Raw genomic sequence first — 13896 nt, 5'->3', positions numbered from 1 at the left:
TGGTTTTTTTAGAAGGAGAACCCTGCCGCTACAATTCCTAGTCATTTCTCTCTTTTTTTTTTTTTTTTTGGAATGGAGTAGTCTTTCTGGGAAAATAAAATTTGGCTTAATATTTACATAAATGACAGTAGATGAACTTTTCTGTAACAGATGGGGGATGAAGTCATTCTGCTTTTCCTCTGAGAGGCCGTTCAAAAATTAAATTCATGTGTTTGGAAGGCATTTTTAGAATTATAATGTTTGCCAGTGCTGCTCTGGTTTTGGTTTATGCTTTTTGTTTTCCTGACAGAAATAATTAGCTTAGATATCATCAGCACCACCCATTCCGATAACAAAAGTGACATTTTTCTTTTTTAAGTCTTTTTCACTTTTTCCTCCCTATTTCCCCCTCCCTTCTTTCTTTCTTTCCTTTTCCTGTCTTTTCCCTTCCTTCCTTCTTTTTCTTTCTTTTTCTTTTCTTTCTTTGAGAGGGTTTTGTTATAGGGCGTGTACACTCGCCAGTAAGACAGGGAGACAGAAAGCAAGAAATCACCCCCCAGGGGGAATGGCCACGCCACACAATCCCTTCTCCTCCATTCTCCTCTCGGGATCTTGGGCACGCACGCATACGTGCCCGGCATGAGTTTAAGCCACCGGGTCTGGGACTCGAACCACAGCTGACTACATGGGAGTCCAGCGACATAGCCATTATGCTAACTGCTGGTCCCTCTTTCTCATTCTTTCTTTCTTGTCTTTCTTTCTTCCCTTTCTTTCTCCTTCCTTTCTTCTTCTTTTTCTTTCTTTTTTACTTCCTTTCTTTCTTTCTCCTTCCTTCCCTTCTTTTTTCTTTTTCTTTCTCTTCGTCCTTTCCTTTCTCTCCTTCTTTCCTTCTCTCTGTTCTTCTTGTTCTCATGAGAGAGAAAAAGAGATAGAGAGAACCCTTGACAGGGTCTTGTCATAGTGTGGTCCTCCAGCCTGCCAATATCACATGCACAGGTGTGCCCAGCATTTTCAGGCTGACCTGGAGTCAAAAGCTTTGGCCTTCCCGTATGGCGTCAGTATCCATAGTGGCAGCCTACCACCTGCGCCGTGATTAAACCAATGTTTCTTTGTTTTTACATTAATCCATGGGTCTCCTAAACTCCCACTTTCATATGCCCTGCCAAGATTTTCTTTTTCTGTTTAGTTCTGGTCATTGGTCTTATTAAAGTAGGGAAGAGAAGGAAAACAGCCCTACTCAAGTCTCCATACAAGACTGTCTTATTTTCAGTTTTCTAGAAACAGTTCAGGACCTCTTTGTTAAACAAAAAATGTCAAATGAGTTTGAGCAGTATGAATTGGGGCCCATTGCTTTTCCTCTGTGCCTCATTTGTAAAATGGAAATAATGCCTCTTTCTGGGTGAGAGGATGGGTACTAATGCTTATCAAGCATTCAGCCAAATGAGGAATGCATAGTAGTTACTAAATAAAATCGTAGTTACTGTACATTTTCCTGAGTGCTATTGTTTGTTGCATGAGTAATAATTGTCAAGTTTAATAAGACCTCAGTTTTCTTGCTTGGGTAATGAACTAGTCAGATATTTTCTGATAGCTCAATAACTTATTGTAATAAGTTCTAAGATTTTTAAGAAAATGTATTGATTTTAATCATTTTGTTTGCAGTTTTTCTGAAGTATATATAATTCCTTGCTCAGACTGACCTGACTTGGGTCTTCTCCTGTCTGCTTCCTTTTGCAATCAAATACCATTTTCTCAGGCTTTACGAGTCTACTTGAAGTCATTTCTGCACACCGCCCCTTTCTCTTTCAACTTGGTTACAGTGGAATTCAAATCTGATAGCAAGGTTGTTGCCAGAACAGTGTCTTTAATTAGTACAGTTTCTCCATGACTAAAGGGCTGAGATCTTTCCTGTGAGCAAGACGTGTTAGACTTTGTGTGTGGGGATATGTAGATTGTTCAGAGGCCACTTATAAATTTTCTTGTTTTAAAAATAGCTTTGGGTCAGAGGAAGTTTCCACATTACAATCTCCTGTGAAATGTTACCCATGTCTCTGTGTCCCCGAAGAACTGACTATAATGGAGTAAAGTTGGTCAGAGCCCTCAAATCTGGAATTACAGTAGTGAGGAAATGAGAAAGGGGAATACCCCTTCCTTCATCAGAGGATAAAGAAGAAAATGCATCTTTTTTAAGGAAGACTGAAGGACCATATTTTAGTTTAAACAAATAGATAACCTTGGAATGAAAATAGAACTATAGCATTACTGTAGCCCAATACCCTGCAGGGCTGGAAGCCATATGGAAGATCAGGGTTCAGTTCCCGGGTCAACCTGCACGTGCTGGGAACATACATACACATGATCCTGGTCAGCTGGAGAAGTGAGGGGGAGGATCACAGAGAGATCCATGTGTTGCTTGTCTTTCTCTTTCTCTCATATGAAAAAATAATCTTAAAAAAATAAGAAAATAGAAATATAAAATAGATCTTAAATAGTATTGTTTGAGTGCTATCCTGTACTTACTTACGTTTGTCATATAAGTTAAGTGAAAGATTAGAAAAAAAGAGACCCTCCAGTTAAGGAGGAGGTGGAGCACAACATTGTCATCGTCATCGTCTTCCTCTTCTTCTTCTTCTCCTTCCTCTTCTTCTTCTCTGTCTCCTCTTTCTCCTTCTCCTTCTCCTCTTCTCTTCTTCTTCTCATTCTCCTTATTCTTTCTCCTTCTCTTCCTTCTTCTCCTCCTCCTCCATACCAGGGGGCATGTCTGCTTGCTGGAGAGAGACAGAGAGAGAGAAAGTGAGAAAGTACTCCCTATTGGAGTGGCCACACCACAATTCCTTCTCCATTGCGCTCTCCTTCTGGGATTTTGGGCACACACATACACACACGTACAAGGCTGTTGGTCTGGGACTTGAACAGCATGTCAGCCTTGTGAGATCTAGTTTCTTTAACCACAGGGTCACAGGACCAGCCCTAAAGCAAAAACAGTTTCTGAAGAGGATAACAGAAATCAGTCTTGAGCTGTCAACGGGAAGGAGTATTCTTTCATTATGCTGCTTCCTTCATCTGGAATATTCTTCTCATTTCCACCTTCATTCTGACAATGGCACTCTGTGCTATCAATCCTCATTCCCTGTAGACTGTAGACATCGAAGGTCAGACAGCAGAGGACTCCCACAGTACAGTGCAGGAGGAGGACCTGAGCCGCTGTGGGCCTCCCAGGGTCAGGCTGCAGGACTCCAGATGTGGACTGGAATTTTCTTCTCTGTGGTGGGATCGAAACAGTCAAGGAATGAAACAGAGCTGGAAACTGGACCAGAGAGCAGGTATCCTAGAGGCCCAGATTGCACTCAGTAGAACTGTGGAGCTCTGAGGTTATCCAGAGGCCCTGACCATGAAGGAATCTAGAGTTAACAGGAACACAGGATCAGAGAGAGGCAATGCAGACACATGCATGTCAGGAGCAACGGGGAGACACAGTGGGAAGAGGTACTAAGTTTGCTGAAGGTGCTGTTCCTTATTTGAGTAACAGATCACCCTCCATCATGGGAGTGGGCTTCCCCCAATCAGAGGAAGCCCTGGACAGTACAACACAACACTGGGCTCCCAGAGCAGGCGGGAATTCTTCAGCAGAGTCCTTTGGATGCCCTCTATGCCATCACCTCTCCTGGGTCTGGAGCTTGCTGGCCCATATTGCAGAGTTGATCTTGCCTGTCACCATAACTGTGCATGCTGCTTTCTTATCTTCACCTCCCTTCTGTAGATAGACACATCGTATTGGCTCTGTTTCTCTGGAGGTCCTGAGTAAAGACAGAAGATAAGGAATTAAAGGTCTTTATATAATTATCAGATCTCAAAATCTTTTTAAAAAAGAATAATTTGTTCAATTTTATTTATATCATCATCATTATTAGTTAATTTGACCAGAGAGAGACTAGGGGCGGGGGAGTGAGAAAGCAAGTCGCCAGGTCTGGGACTCAAACCGTGGTCCGCCATGTGGGGGTCCAGCACCCCAACTATCATGCCACCTACTGGCCCTTATATCTTAGAATCTTAAAAAATACTTCAGAATTTTCTTTTGCAAAGGAGGAAATTAATAATGTCTGTAAGCCCATGTATTCAAGATAATTAAGTCAAAACACAGGGTTTTTGGTAAATGAAAATTTATTTCCTATAATCATACCATAGAAGTATGAAAAACATTTACTGACATAATTTCTACCCAATACAAGTGATAGTAGGTCTAAATATAACCTAAAACCTCTCAACAACACTTACTTATTTAATTCTGTAAGATTGGAGCCAGGACTAACAGCTGCACCTAATAACTACCCAGTTATTTCTTTGAAATTATTTCAGGATGATAAAGACTGTTAAAATGTTGAAACTTGGCCTTCATTTATTTGTGTGACATTGTGCTGATATTATTTGAAGTGATACATGAAGTGGATCTCTCAATAAAGAGTGTGCCTTTCTTCCCAAGCAGTGACAAAGAGGAATGCCCTTGGACTTTGGTACTGGTCATACTCCAACTCAAACTAATTAGCTTTCTGTCCATCCACACATATTAAACGTGCTTACTCCCCATTTGAAAATGGAAACAAAAATAACTTCCTTGTGGGAGCTAGGGAGATTAAATTGAGTAAATGTGTCAAAGTGTCCATGAGAAGGCCAGGCACACAGTATTTTGTTTGCTTACTTTAAAAAAAATTAATTTATTGGGGCCAACAGACGGCATGGTGCTTAAGGCTTTGGACTCCCACATGGTCAAACCATAGTTTGAGTCCCAGGCCTGGCAGCTTCCTTTCTCCACTTTCCCTCTCTTTCTCTCTGGTGAGTGCATGTGCCTTGTAGCAAATTTTTAAAAATAATAATAAATACAATAAAATTATTTTTTAAAAATTAATTTATTAAGGGAGCAGTAAGAAAATGGCTGACACAGAGAGGTAGCTTAGATAGGGTCTCACCAGACTGTGATACTCCCTCCACCCTCCCAGCCAGCCAGGATCACAGATGTGAGGGCTCGCCTGATGTGTTCAGGCTGATCCAGTATCCAAACCAGGGCTTCCCATATGGCTCCAACATTATGCAGACATGTCTCACTGAGTGCAGACTGCAACTGGGTCACACAGTGTGTTTTTTGTTTGCTTGTTTTTTAATTGCCAGAGGGTGTATGCATTTGTCAGAGAGAGAGAGAGAGAAGGAGAGAGAGAAAGCACCCCCCCCTTAGTGGGGTGTGGTCATGCCACAATTCTGTTTCCTTTCTCCTTCATGTCAGAATTTTGAGCACACATGTATGCATGCGTAGATAGGATGTTTTTCAAACCATGGAGTCTGGGATTGGAGCCATGTTCAGCCATGTGGGATCCTGCTCCCAATGTGCAGTGTTCAAGCACTGTACTACAGGACTAGCCCTACTGTGTGTACCTGATAAGTCTAATTTCCTTTTTTGTTACAGTTTATAAACATTTATAACTTTATAATTCATATTTCTGGGTGAGTTATAGAATTCAGAATGTGTCTTGAAGCAGAAAGCTCTAAGATCATAAGTTCCACCCCATATTTTTATATATAACCAAACCAAGCCCCAGAAGATGCCCTTTGCAGAGTTAGCTGGAAGAAAACAGGGGCATACTTGTTTTCAGACATAAAGGGGAACATAGCAAATAACAGCTTTGTTGTTATCTAACATACCCAGCTTTGAATCCAGATACTCCTTTTAGTTTCACGACATGGGAAAAATTATATTGTTTCTCAACTGTGTTATATTTGAAAAGGGAGAAATAATACATGTCTCATGCAGTTGTAGAAGTTAAATGATGCAGCGTGTGAGAACAGAGTAATTTAGGATGTTAAAGTGGGGGTAAGTAGAGTCTGCACAGACAATTATTTGATAATAAATTTTTATGTAAAAATATCTGGTGTTTTCTTTCACTTGAAAGCCACCCAAGTATTAGAATTTTAAAAGTCTTACCTGAAAATCTTCTTGAAGCATTACTTGAAAGTAATTATGAAAACAATGGTTTACACAACATGTGAATTCTAGTTTAGTAGGAAGCTGGGTTTTTTTTCTTTTCCCTGAAAATGTAAAGCAACATAAAATAAGCATCGTAAGTATGTTTTGGGCTGTTGACATATGAGTGAGAACATCTGCAGAGTTGTTTCCTCGGGTTAAGAAAAAGTCTTATGTTCATATTTTCAACTTCTTTTTTTTTTCTTTTAAGAGAAATTTTTTTGCTGTAGGGATGTGTATGCTCACCAGAGAGAGAGAGAGAGAGAGACAGAGAGACATAAAGTGAGAAGTCACCCCGAGAAGGGATAGCCACACCACAATCCCTTCTCCTCCATTCTCCTCTCAGTATTGTGGGCACACATGCACATGCACCTGGTGTGAGTTTAAGCCATTGGCCTTCAGGACTCAAATCATAGTCACTACATGGGAATCCAACAACATAACCATTACTCTATCTGCTGGTCCCCATTTTTTAAACCTCTTTCATTAAATCTATGGAAAATTACTCCGCCATAAGGGACAATGAAATCCTGGCAATTGATACAAAGTGAACGAATATGGAATATTTAATGCTGAGTGAAGCAAGCCAGACTATGAGAGAGGCATTGTATGTCCCTGCTTAATATCTACCAAATGTCTGTGCTCTACGACAGAAAATGAAAGATTGGAAGGTATAATAGCAGAGAGAGCAACTAAAGAGACAAGAATCAGTATAGAAGGGTGGGTAACGAGGGGAGGAAGCAGACCATCAAGGGGAATAAGACATTTAACAGAAACAAAATGAAAAGTGATCTGCTGATGATAATATACATGGTAATGTCTATGACTTGATTAATATGCACTGTATTCCCTCTGGGAAAAACATTTTGTATGCTGTAAAGATGTACAGTGATGAAATATAAAAGAAAAGATCAAGTAAGTAAAAACCAGATTCTCCCTCAGCTGCAGATTACCAGCTAACAGAGATTACACAGACACCATCCTTTTAGAACTTTTCATCTCCTAAGTGGCCACAGACTTTACTTCTGCTCTCCTTACAAGATTTCCACGAAAACCAACAATGGAAAAAAAAAAAAAGGGAAAATGATTGTACCAGGAAGCAAGTTAAAAGAACATAAAATATAGCCAGATAGGAGGGATACATTCTAGTGTGCCATAGCACATTAGAATGACCACAATTACCAGTTTTTATTCTATATTCTGTTAAAGCTGGGAGGGAGGATTTAAATGCTCTCAACGCAAAGTAAAATCATATATTTCATGTGACACATGCTGATTAATCCGATTCAATCATGATACATTATATTCATGTGCTGAAAAATCACATTGTGCCCCATAAATATGGAGAATTGTTATGGCCCTTCAAAACATTGCAAAGTTTAGAAGGGATATATAATATTACGATACTATTATTATTAAATATAGTTGGTCATTTTAGTAATATCTGCCTTTCAGTACACATTGATTCTCAATTTTCTTATATGAAATCTTTTCTCATTAAAAAAAATGGACATTACTAAGGAATATGTGAGCTTAAACAAACTCCTTTTACAACGAAATAGAGAATAACAAATGTCAATACTAACGGAAAACAGACACTATCATTTTTCTTTTGTATGTTCTCCTATTCTCCGTGTCGTGTCGTTCCAGGTGCCTGTGGTGGCTATACTGGGCTCCGGTGGGGGTTTCCGAGCCATGGTGGGATTCTCTGGTGTTATGAAGGCACTTTATGAATCAGGAATTTTGGATTGTGCTACCTACATCGCCGGTCTTTCTGGCTCCACCTGGTGAGTTTGCATTTTCAATGTTTGTTTTTATCCTTCTGACTGTTTAGCATTTCTCTAACTCACATATTAGAAGAGAAGAGGGAATTTGGAAAAATTGAACATAAATTTCAAATTATTGCAAGGTTTCAGCTTGATGCCACAATCCACTTAAAATGCTTTTTAAAGTCAAACTCATACTTCCTAATGATGACTTTGGTCATACATTTACTCACGTTAAGCCTCTTTGTAACTTAAAATGTCATTAAAACATCAAATAAAAAATAGAGCAATTGAAAATAATTCTAGATAAATATCACAGAAGTGGAAGAACATACTCCACCCATAATTAATTTAATCTTCCTAGAATTTGCTGATTTGTAGTCTTTCAACGAACATGTCTCAGTCTATATGATTCACTAGGTATTCATCTTCTTCTTTAGGGCAAATGGAATGAAATGCAAGATACTCTAATATACAGAAGAGGGAAAAGAGCTTTTGAATGTTGAAATGCAATACATTTCACCGATGTGTATCTAACTAAATATGAAATGATCTCTTTCGATGTATTTAAACTCAGCCTAATTTAGATGGACAGTTAAAACATCCGTGTGTGTATGATATTTGCACCCTATGGATTTGCCTTTTCATAAACGTGTTTGAGGCAAGTGGGGTTATTTATTGAATATTTTGTTTTTGCAGCCTCACAGGAGCACAATGAAAATTCAAACAAAAGCTCTTGCTCAAATGTCTCAAATAAGAGTGTCACGTTATTACAAAAGATCTGACTTTGACTTGCAAGGCCTTTTTAGTCACTCAGCAATGACCAAGCTTATGTATTGTAATTTTGTTTTACATCTAGCTAGCACTTTAAGGCTTTTGTGTCATTTTCATCTTGTGATATAGATAGGAGTTTTTTCATTTTTTTGGCCAAAGGAAATTTGAGTCCATAACCAAGTGACTTGCTGATCACCAGCAGAACCAACACATAAACTCAGGATTTTGATCCCCCATTCTAAGATTTTTTTCTCCTAAACCACAACCTTCTATGAAGAGCTGTATACCTCTATAGATTTACATTTAAATACTATATGTGGCTTAAATATTTGAGTCAGATTCTTTAGTTATAAAACAAAAATCTAGAACCATGGTTGCCACTTGTTTGTATGTACCCTAAAAATGATTTATCTCTTTTGAAAGAAGGGTGTAGGCCATCATTATTCTTTCCCTTAAAGGAAAGAGCAGGCACCTGCCTGTTTAATGAGTAATGCGATGGGAAAACTTGGACCCTTACATTAATTCGCCTACTTAATCATTTCGTTATTTTTCAACGGGTAGTTTTCTTTCTCTGTACTGTTTATTAGATTCCTGTTGTCCATCACTGACTAATGCACTGCAAGATGCCTCCTTTCTTAAACTCATCTGGTAGAGAAAGTCAGAGCCTTGAGTATTGACTTAGGGTTAAAATGGTGTCTGGGTGAGTGTAATTACAGTGGCCCCCATTGGATTGGTCCTGGATTTGGGGCAGTAGCTTCTTACAGTCGCCTTTTACTTTCTGTAAAATACAAGTAAGAGAATTTTCAATGTGCAAATATATATATATGCTTCTGCTTCATCTCTCAAAGTTTACTTCCTTAAGATGAGCTTTCCCTTTTCATTACATTTCCTTAAAGGTCACTTAGTCCTGGGACCAGCAGTTAGCATAATGACTATGTCGCTGGACTCCCATGTAGTCGACCATGATTCACATCCCGGACCCGGTGGCTTAAAACTCACGCCTGGCGCATGTACGTGCATGCCCAAGATCCCAAGAGGAGAATGGAGGAGAAGGGATTGCAGCGTGGCCATCCCCCTTGGGGGGTGATTTCTCGCTTTCTGTCTTTCTGTCTATCTCTGGCTTTCTGGCAAGCGCATGCGCCCTATAGCAAAAACCTCTCCAAAAAAAAAAAAAGGTCACTTAGTTCTAAACCTTTGCAATGGATTTTACACGTAGACCATTTGATTTTCAGATATAATAATACTTTTTTTTAGAGAGAGAAATTTTTGCTATAGGGATTGTGCATTTACCAGAGAGAGAGAGAAAGTGAGAAATCGCCCCCAGGGGAGATAGCCATGGCACAGTCCCTTCTTCTCTATCCTCCTCTTGGGATTTGGGACACACACATATGCACCCACCATGATTCAAGCTGCCACGTCCGTGTCTTGAATCACTGTTGGCCATGTGGGAGTCCAGAACCTTAACCACTCTGCCACCTGAGGGCCATGATGATGCTTTGAAGTTCTTATTTTCCTTGCCTTTGGGAAGAAACCGAATGACAGGGTGATGAGGGGGAAGAGGTTAGGGACTGGAAGATTTTAGACTTTGACTTGTACATTTCAGTTTACTCCTCTTGTGCCTTCTGGTTTTATTTATCCTGTCTAATTGCTCTCTCCTCCACATTGCCTTTACTACTTTCACTATTTTTTTTTTAAGAGAGAAATTTTTGCTGTAGGGTGTGTGCATTTGCATTGTAATTCAGGCTTTCCTCTAAGAGCTCCTGCTCCCGCCATTATATCTGCATGTCCTTCCTTGGTAATTCCACCAATTTCTATCACAATCCAGAATGTAGTTCATGGAAACCCAGGACATGCCATAATGTAATAGACAAAGGAAAGAAAACTCTGATGAATACTGCACACAAGCCACCAGAGAAGAGAAGCAAGTAAAAGATGAGTTCCAGAGAGCAAGGATGAAGAGTGCATTGGCAAAGACTGGTTTTTGGGTTGCTTGTTTTAGAGAGAGTTTTGCTATAGGGTGTGTGTGCTCACCAGAGAACAAGAGAGAGAATCAGAAAGAGAGAAAGTGAGAAATCACCTCCCACCCCAGGGGGAATGACCAGGCCACAATCCCTTCTCCATTCTCCTCTCAGAATTTTGGGCATCCGTGTACATGTACCCAGCACGAGTTTCAAAGCCTCCAGGTCTAAGACCCAACCATGATTGGCCATGTGGGAGTACAACACCACAACCACCATGTCACCCGCTGGACCCATTAGTGGGTGTTTTAATTGAGTTGAAAATCTCGGGGAACCTTGGCTTAGGACTGGTTTTGGAAAACTTTAGTTGTTTTAACAAGAACTGCTAGATAAAGTAAATAAAGGATACAGTCCATCAGGTAATTGCCAAGATTGTGAAGTGAATAGAAGATGAAAGTACGAAGATGGGAATGCGATCCTAGTAAGAGCGTCTGTTATTTCAAACAGTCTGGTTGTGAGCAGGGTCCTCATTTGCAGGGCATCCTAGGCCCTGGGAAGGATTTTTATTTGTTTTCTTATGAGACTTAAAGAGACCTGAGCATATTCAAAGTTTGAAGTGAAGGAAATAGTGTGTAGAAACAGATGGGAGATAAAGAAATAGAAGGATCCCAGGTAGAAGATGATCTAGGTGGAGACCGGACATGAGAAGAGAAAAGGCAGATGAAGGTGTTAGCCATGGAAGGAAGAGACGCTCCCTGAGACAGAAGAAAATGTGGTCAGGATGATTCACAGAACAATCCTCCCTTGAAAAATACAGGAGAGAAGGTAAAAAGTTCAAAGGAAGGAATTCGGAAAGACTTGGAAAAACAAATTACACTTCTGCGTTGTGTAACGTTTTTACCTTCTGTTGATACATAACCATCATTTGGTATGAATGAGGTAATTTAGAAATATCTGGAGAAGACTGGACCACCCAGGAGGTTTTTAGGGATCACAAAAGAGAAGTTTAGGTAGTACAAAGCTTCCCTTGTATTAGTTACTACCTTTGCGGTAATTATTTTTGAATTTATTTTTAGAGGATGCTTTTGATTCATTAAACGTAAGCCAAGCTAGAGACCCGCCATGCATGAACTAGGAGAATGCAGAGAGTAATCCAGTGTTCTCTCTCTTTTTTTTTTTTTTTTTTAGGGGTTTTTGTTTTTAGGGACTGGAGTCTCCCAGCTATAGGGCATGTGCGCTCGCCAGAAAGAGAGAAACAGAGAGATAGAAAGCAAGAAATCACCCCCCAAGGGGGATGGCCATGCCATAATTCTTTCTCCATTCTCCTTTCAGGATCTTGGGCATGCAGGCACACACACCTAACGTGAGTTTTAAGCCACCAGGTCCAGGACTCAAACTTTGGTCAACTCCATGGGAGTTCAGTGACATAGCCATTACGCCAACTGCTGGTCCCATCTGGTGTTCACTTACTCAAACTTACAACACTCTCATCTTCAGAAAGCTGTTCTTTTGAAGCATCCTTAGGGGCTATTCCAATAGTGACCTCCATGTGTGTATGACTTTACTATCCGGAAAGAAATCAGAGCAGTTCTTCACCTACAGACAAAAGAGTATTCAAGAAGTTTCAGACTAATGGTACATAGAGTTCCTGGCCTTTTTTTTTTTTTTTTTTTTTTATGTAAAAAAAGAACGATTTTAATAGAGGTCGTCAGAGGAGTGACAATCTCCATGATTAAGATATATGTCAGAACAAATTTGCTATTGGACGCTGATGACTCTCTCACTTGGCCGCTTGCCTGACTTTTCTTAGATCAATAGTCGTTCAATGACTAAATAAAGAAACGTAACTGCATTTTATGGGAAAAATGAATGTATAATGTAGAGATTTCTTTGGGGCTTCAAACATTTGCTTCACAAATGTTGAGGGTTCTCCCAAGTCATTCTAAATTTTAGTTGCATTTGAGAATCACTCCTGCACTTCCGCCAGAGGGCGTCTGCACATGTGAGAGAGAGAGAGAGAAAAATCTGAGAGAGAGACCGCTTAGTGGACCCTGGACAGATTGCAATCCTTTTCCCTCCAGTTCTCCATATTGTCAGGATCCTGGGCCTGTGTGTATGTGCTCAACCTATTTCTAGCTTACACGGCTGGAATTTGAACCCTGGTTAACCATGTGAGTTCCAGCTTTCCTTGAACAATGTCCCAGTGTTGCACTATGGGGTTGGCCCACTTCTATACTTTTTAAAACATAAACATTCTAAATGTTTCCCCTGAAGATTCTGATTTAGCAAGTCCTTGGACTCTAGGTACTAGTGTCTTAAAACATCGACCATGTGACTCAGATAGGAATTGAGCTAAAAAAAATCTCTGAATTCGCTTTTGAAATGTAATACATAAACAAAAATGCATTTAAATGGAAAGAATGAGGCTTTCCTTTATATATGTTGAAAACTTAGAGGCAAGTATTTCCAGATTCACAGAAAAATAAGACCCTTTCATTAATTATTTATAGAGGTCCTGCTGCATCAGAGATCCTTACTTGTAGAGACCTCATAATTTGGAAATGTGTGTTGATGAAAAGATGAAAACTGTGGCTTAACTAGAGTTAGACATTGGCAGGGTATTTATGTGCTATAGATGGTATAATGCCCACAAAACCAGTTATATCTGAATCCTGCCCTGGTGCAGCCAAGAAAGTAGGAAGCAAAGCACGCTATTTACACTGAAGTAACTGTGCGAGAAAACTCACCATTGCCTACCACTCCATCTTTAGCTATCACTAAAGCCAAGCTCAAGCTTTGCATGTAACCACAATAGCACCATAAAAGCATCCAACTCACCCTTGTGAATTCTAAGCAATACGTGTGTGTTCATCAATGCTGAATAAGCAGAGATACTTAACTCACTGCCGATGACTGCAGTATTCTTGATCTTTCTGAATCACGCTAGGGCTTGTATTCCCAAGTCAACTGCCTTATGATGGAAAGAAAAAGAAAAAGAGGGAAGGCTAGAGTACTAGTGAGTTGTTTTTGTTGTTGTTGTTGTTGTTTGATAGAGAGATTTTTGCTATAGGGCACGTGTGCTTGCTGGAGAGACAGAGAGAAAGTGAGAAATCACTCCCCAGAGTTGATGGCCATGCCATAATCCCTTCTCCTTCATTCCCCTGTCAGGATTTTGGGCATGCATACAGATGTACCCAGCATGAATTTGAAATTGCCTGGTCTGATACTCAAATCACTGCTGGCCATGTAGGAGTCCAGCATCTTAACCACTGTGCTACCTGCTGGTCCGAAGTAAGTGGGTTTAATTCAACCTCCAGAGATCAGAAATGGATTGCAGTCATTTTCCATGAAACAAAAGCAAAAAGTTAGGCAGAAATTCATACGTATTTTCTTCTCTTACAAAGATCCA

At 39.9% G+C, this 13896-nt stretch overlaps 1 protein-coding gene across 1 annotated transcript in view; it reads left to right on the top strand.

Moving 5' to 3' along the window:
- Window positions 1-13896, top strand: part of PLA2G4A (phospholipase A2 group IVA) — a 195977-nt gene that overhangs the window by 119283 nt on the left and 62798 nt on the right. The window contains exon 8 of the mRNA XM_006161871.2: window positions 7640-7776. Within this exon, the coding sequence (XP_006161933.1) occupies window positions 7640-7776 (137 nt within the window). The remainder of the gene's footprint in view (window positions 1-7639; window positions 7777-13896) is intronic.

This window comes from Tupaia chinensis, unplaced genomic scaffold (genome assembly GCF_000334495.1).
Source record: "Tupaia chinensis unplaced genomic scaffold, TupChi_1.0 Scaffold139422_1, whole genome shotgun sequence".
Classification (NCBI taxonomy): Eukaryota; Metazoa; Chordata; class Mammalia; order Scandentia; family Tupaiidae; genus Tupaia; species Tupaia belangeri.
Note: the sequence above shows the minus strand (reverse complement) of the source record. Positions and strands in the feature narration are given on the sequence as shown.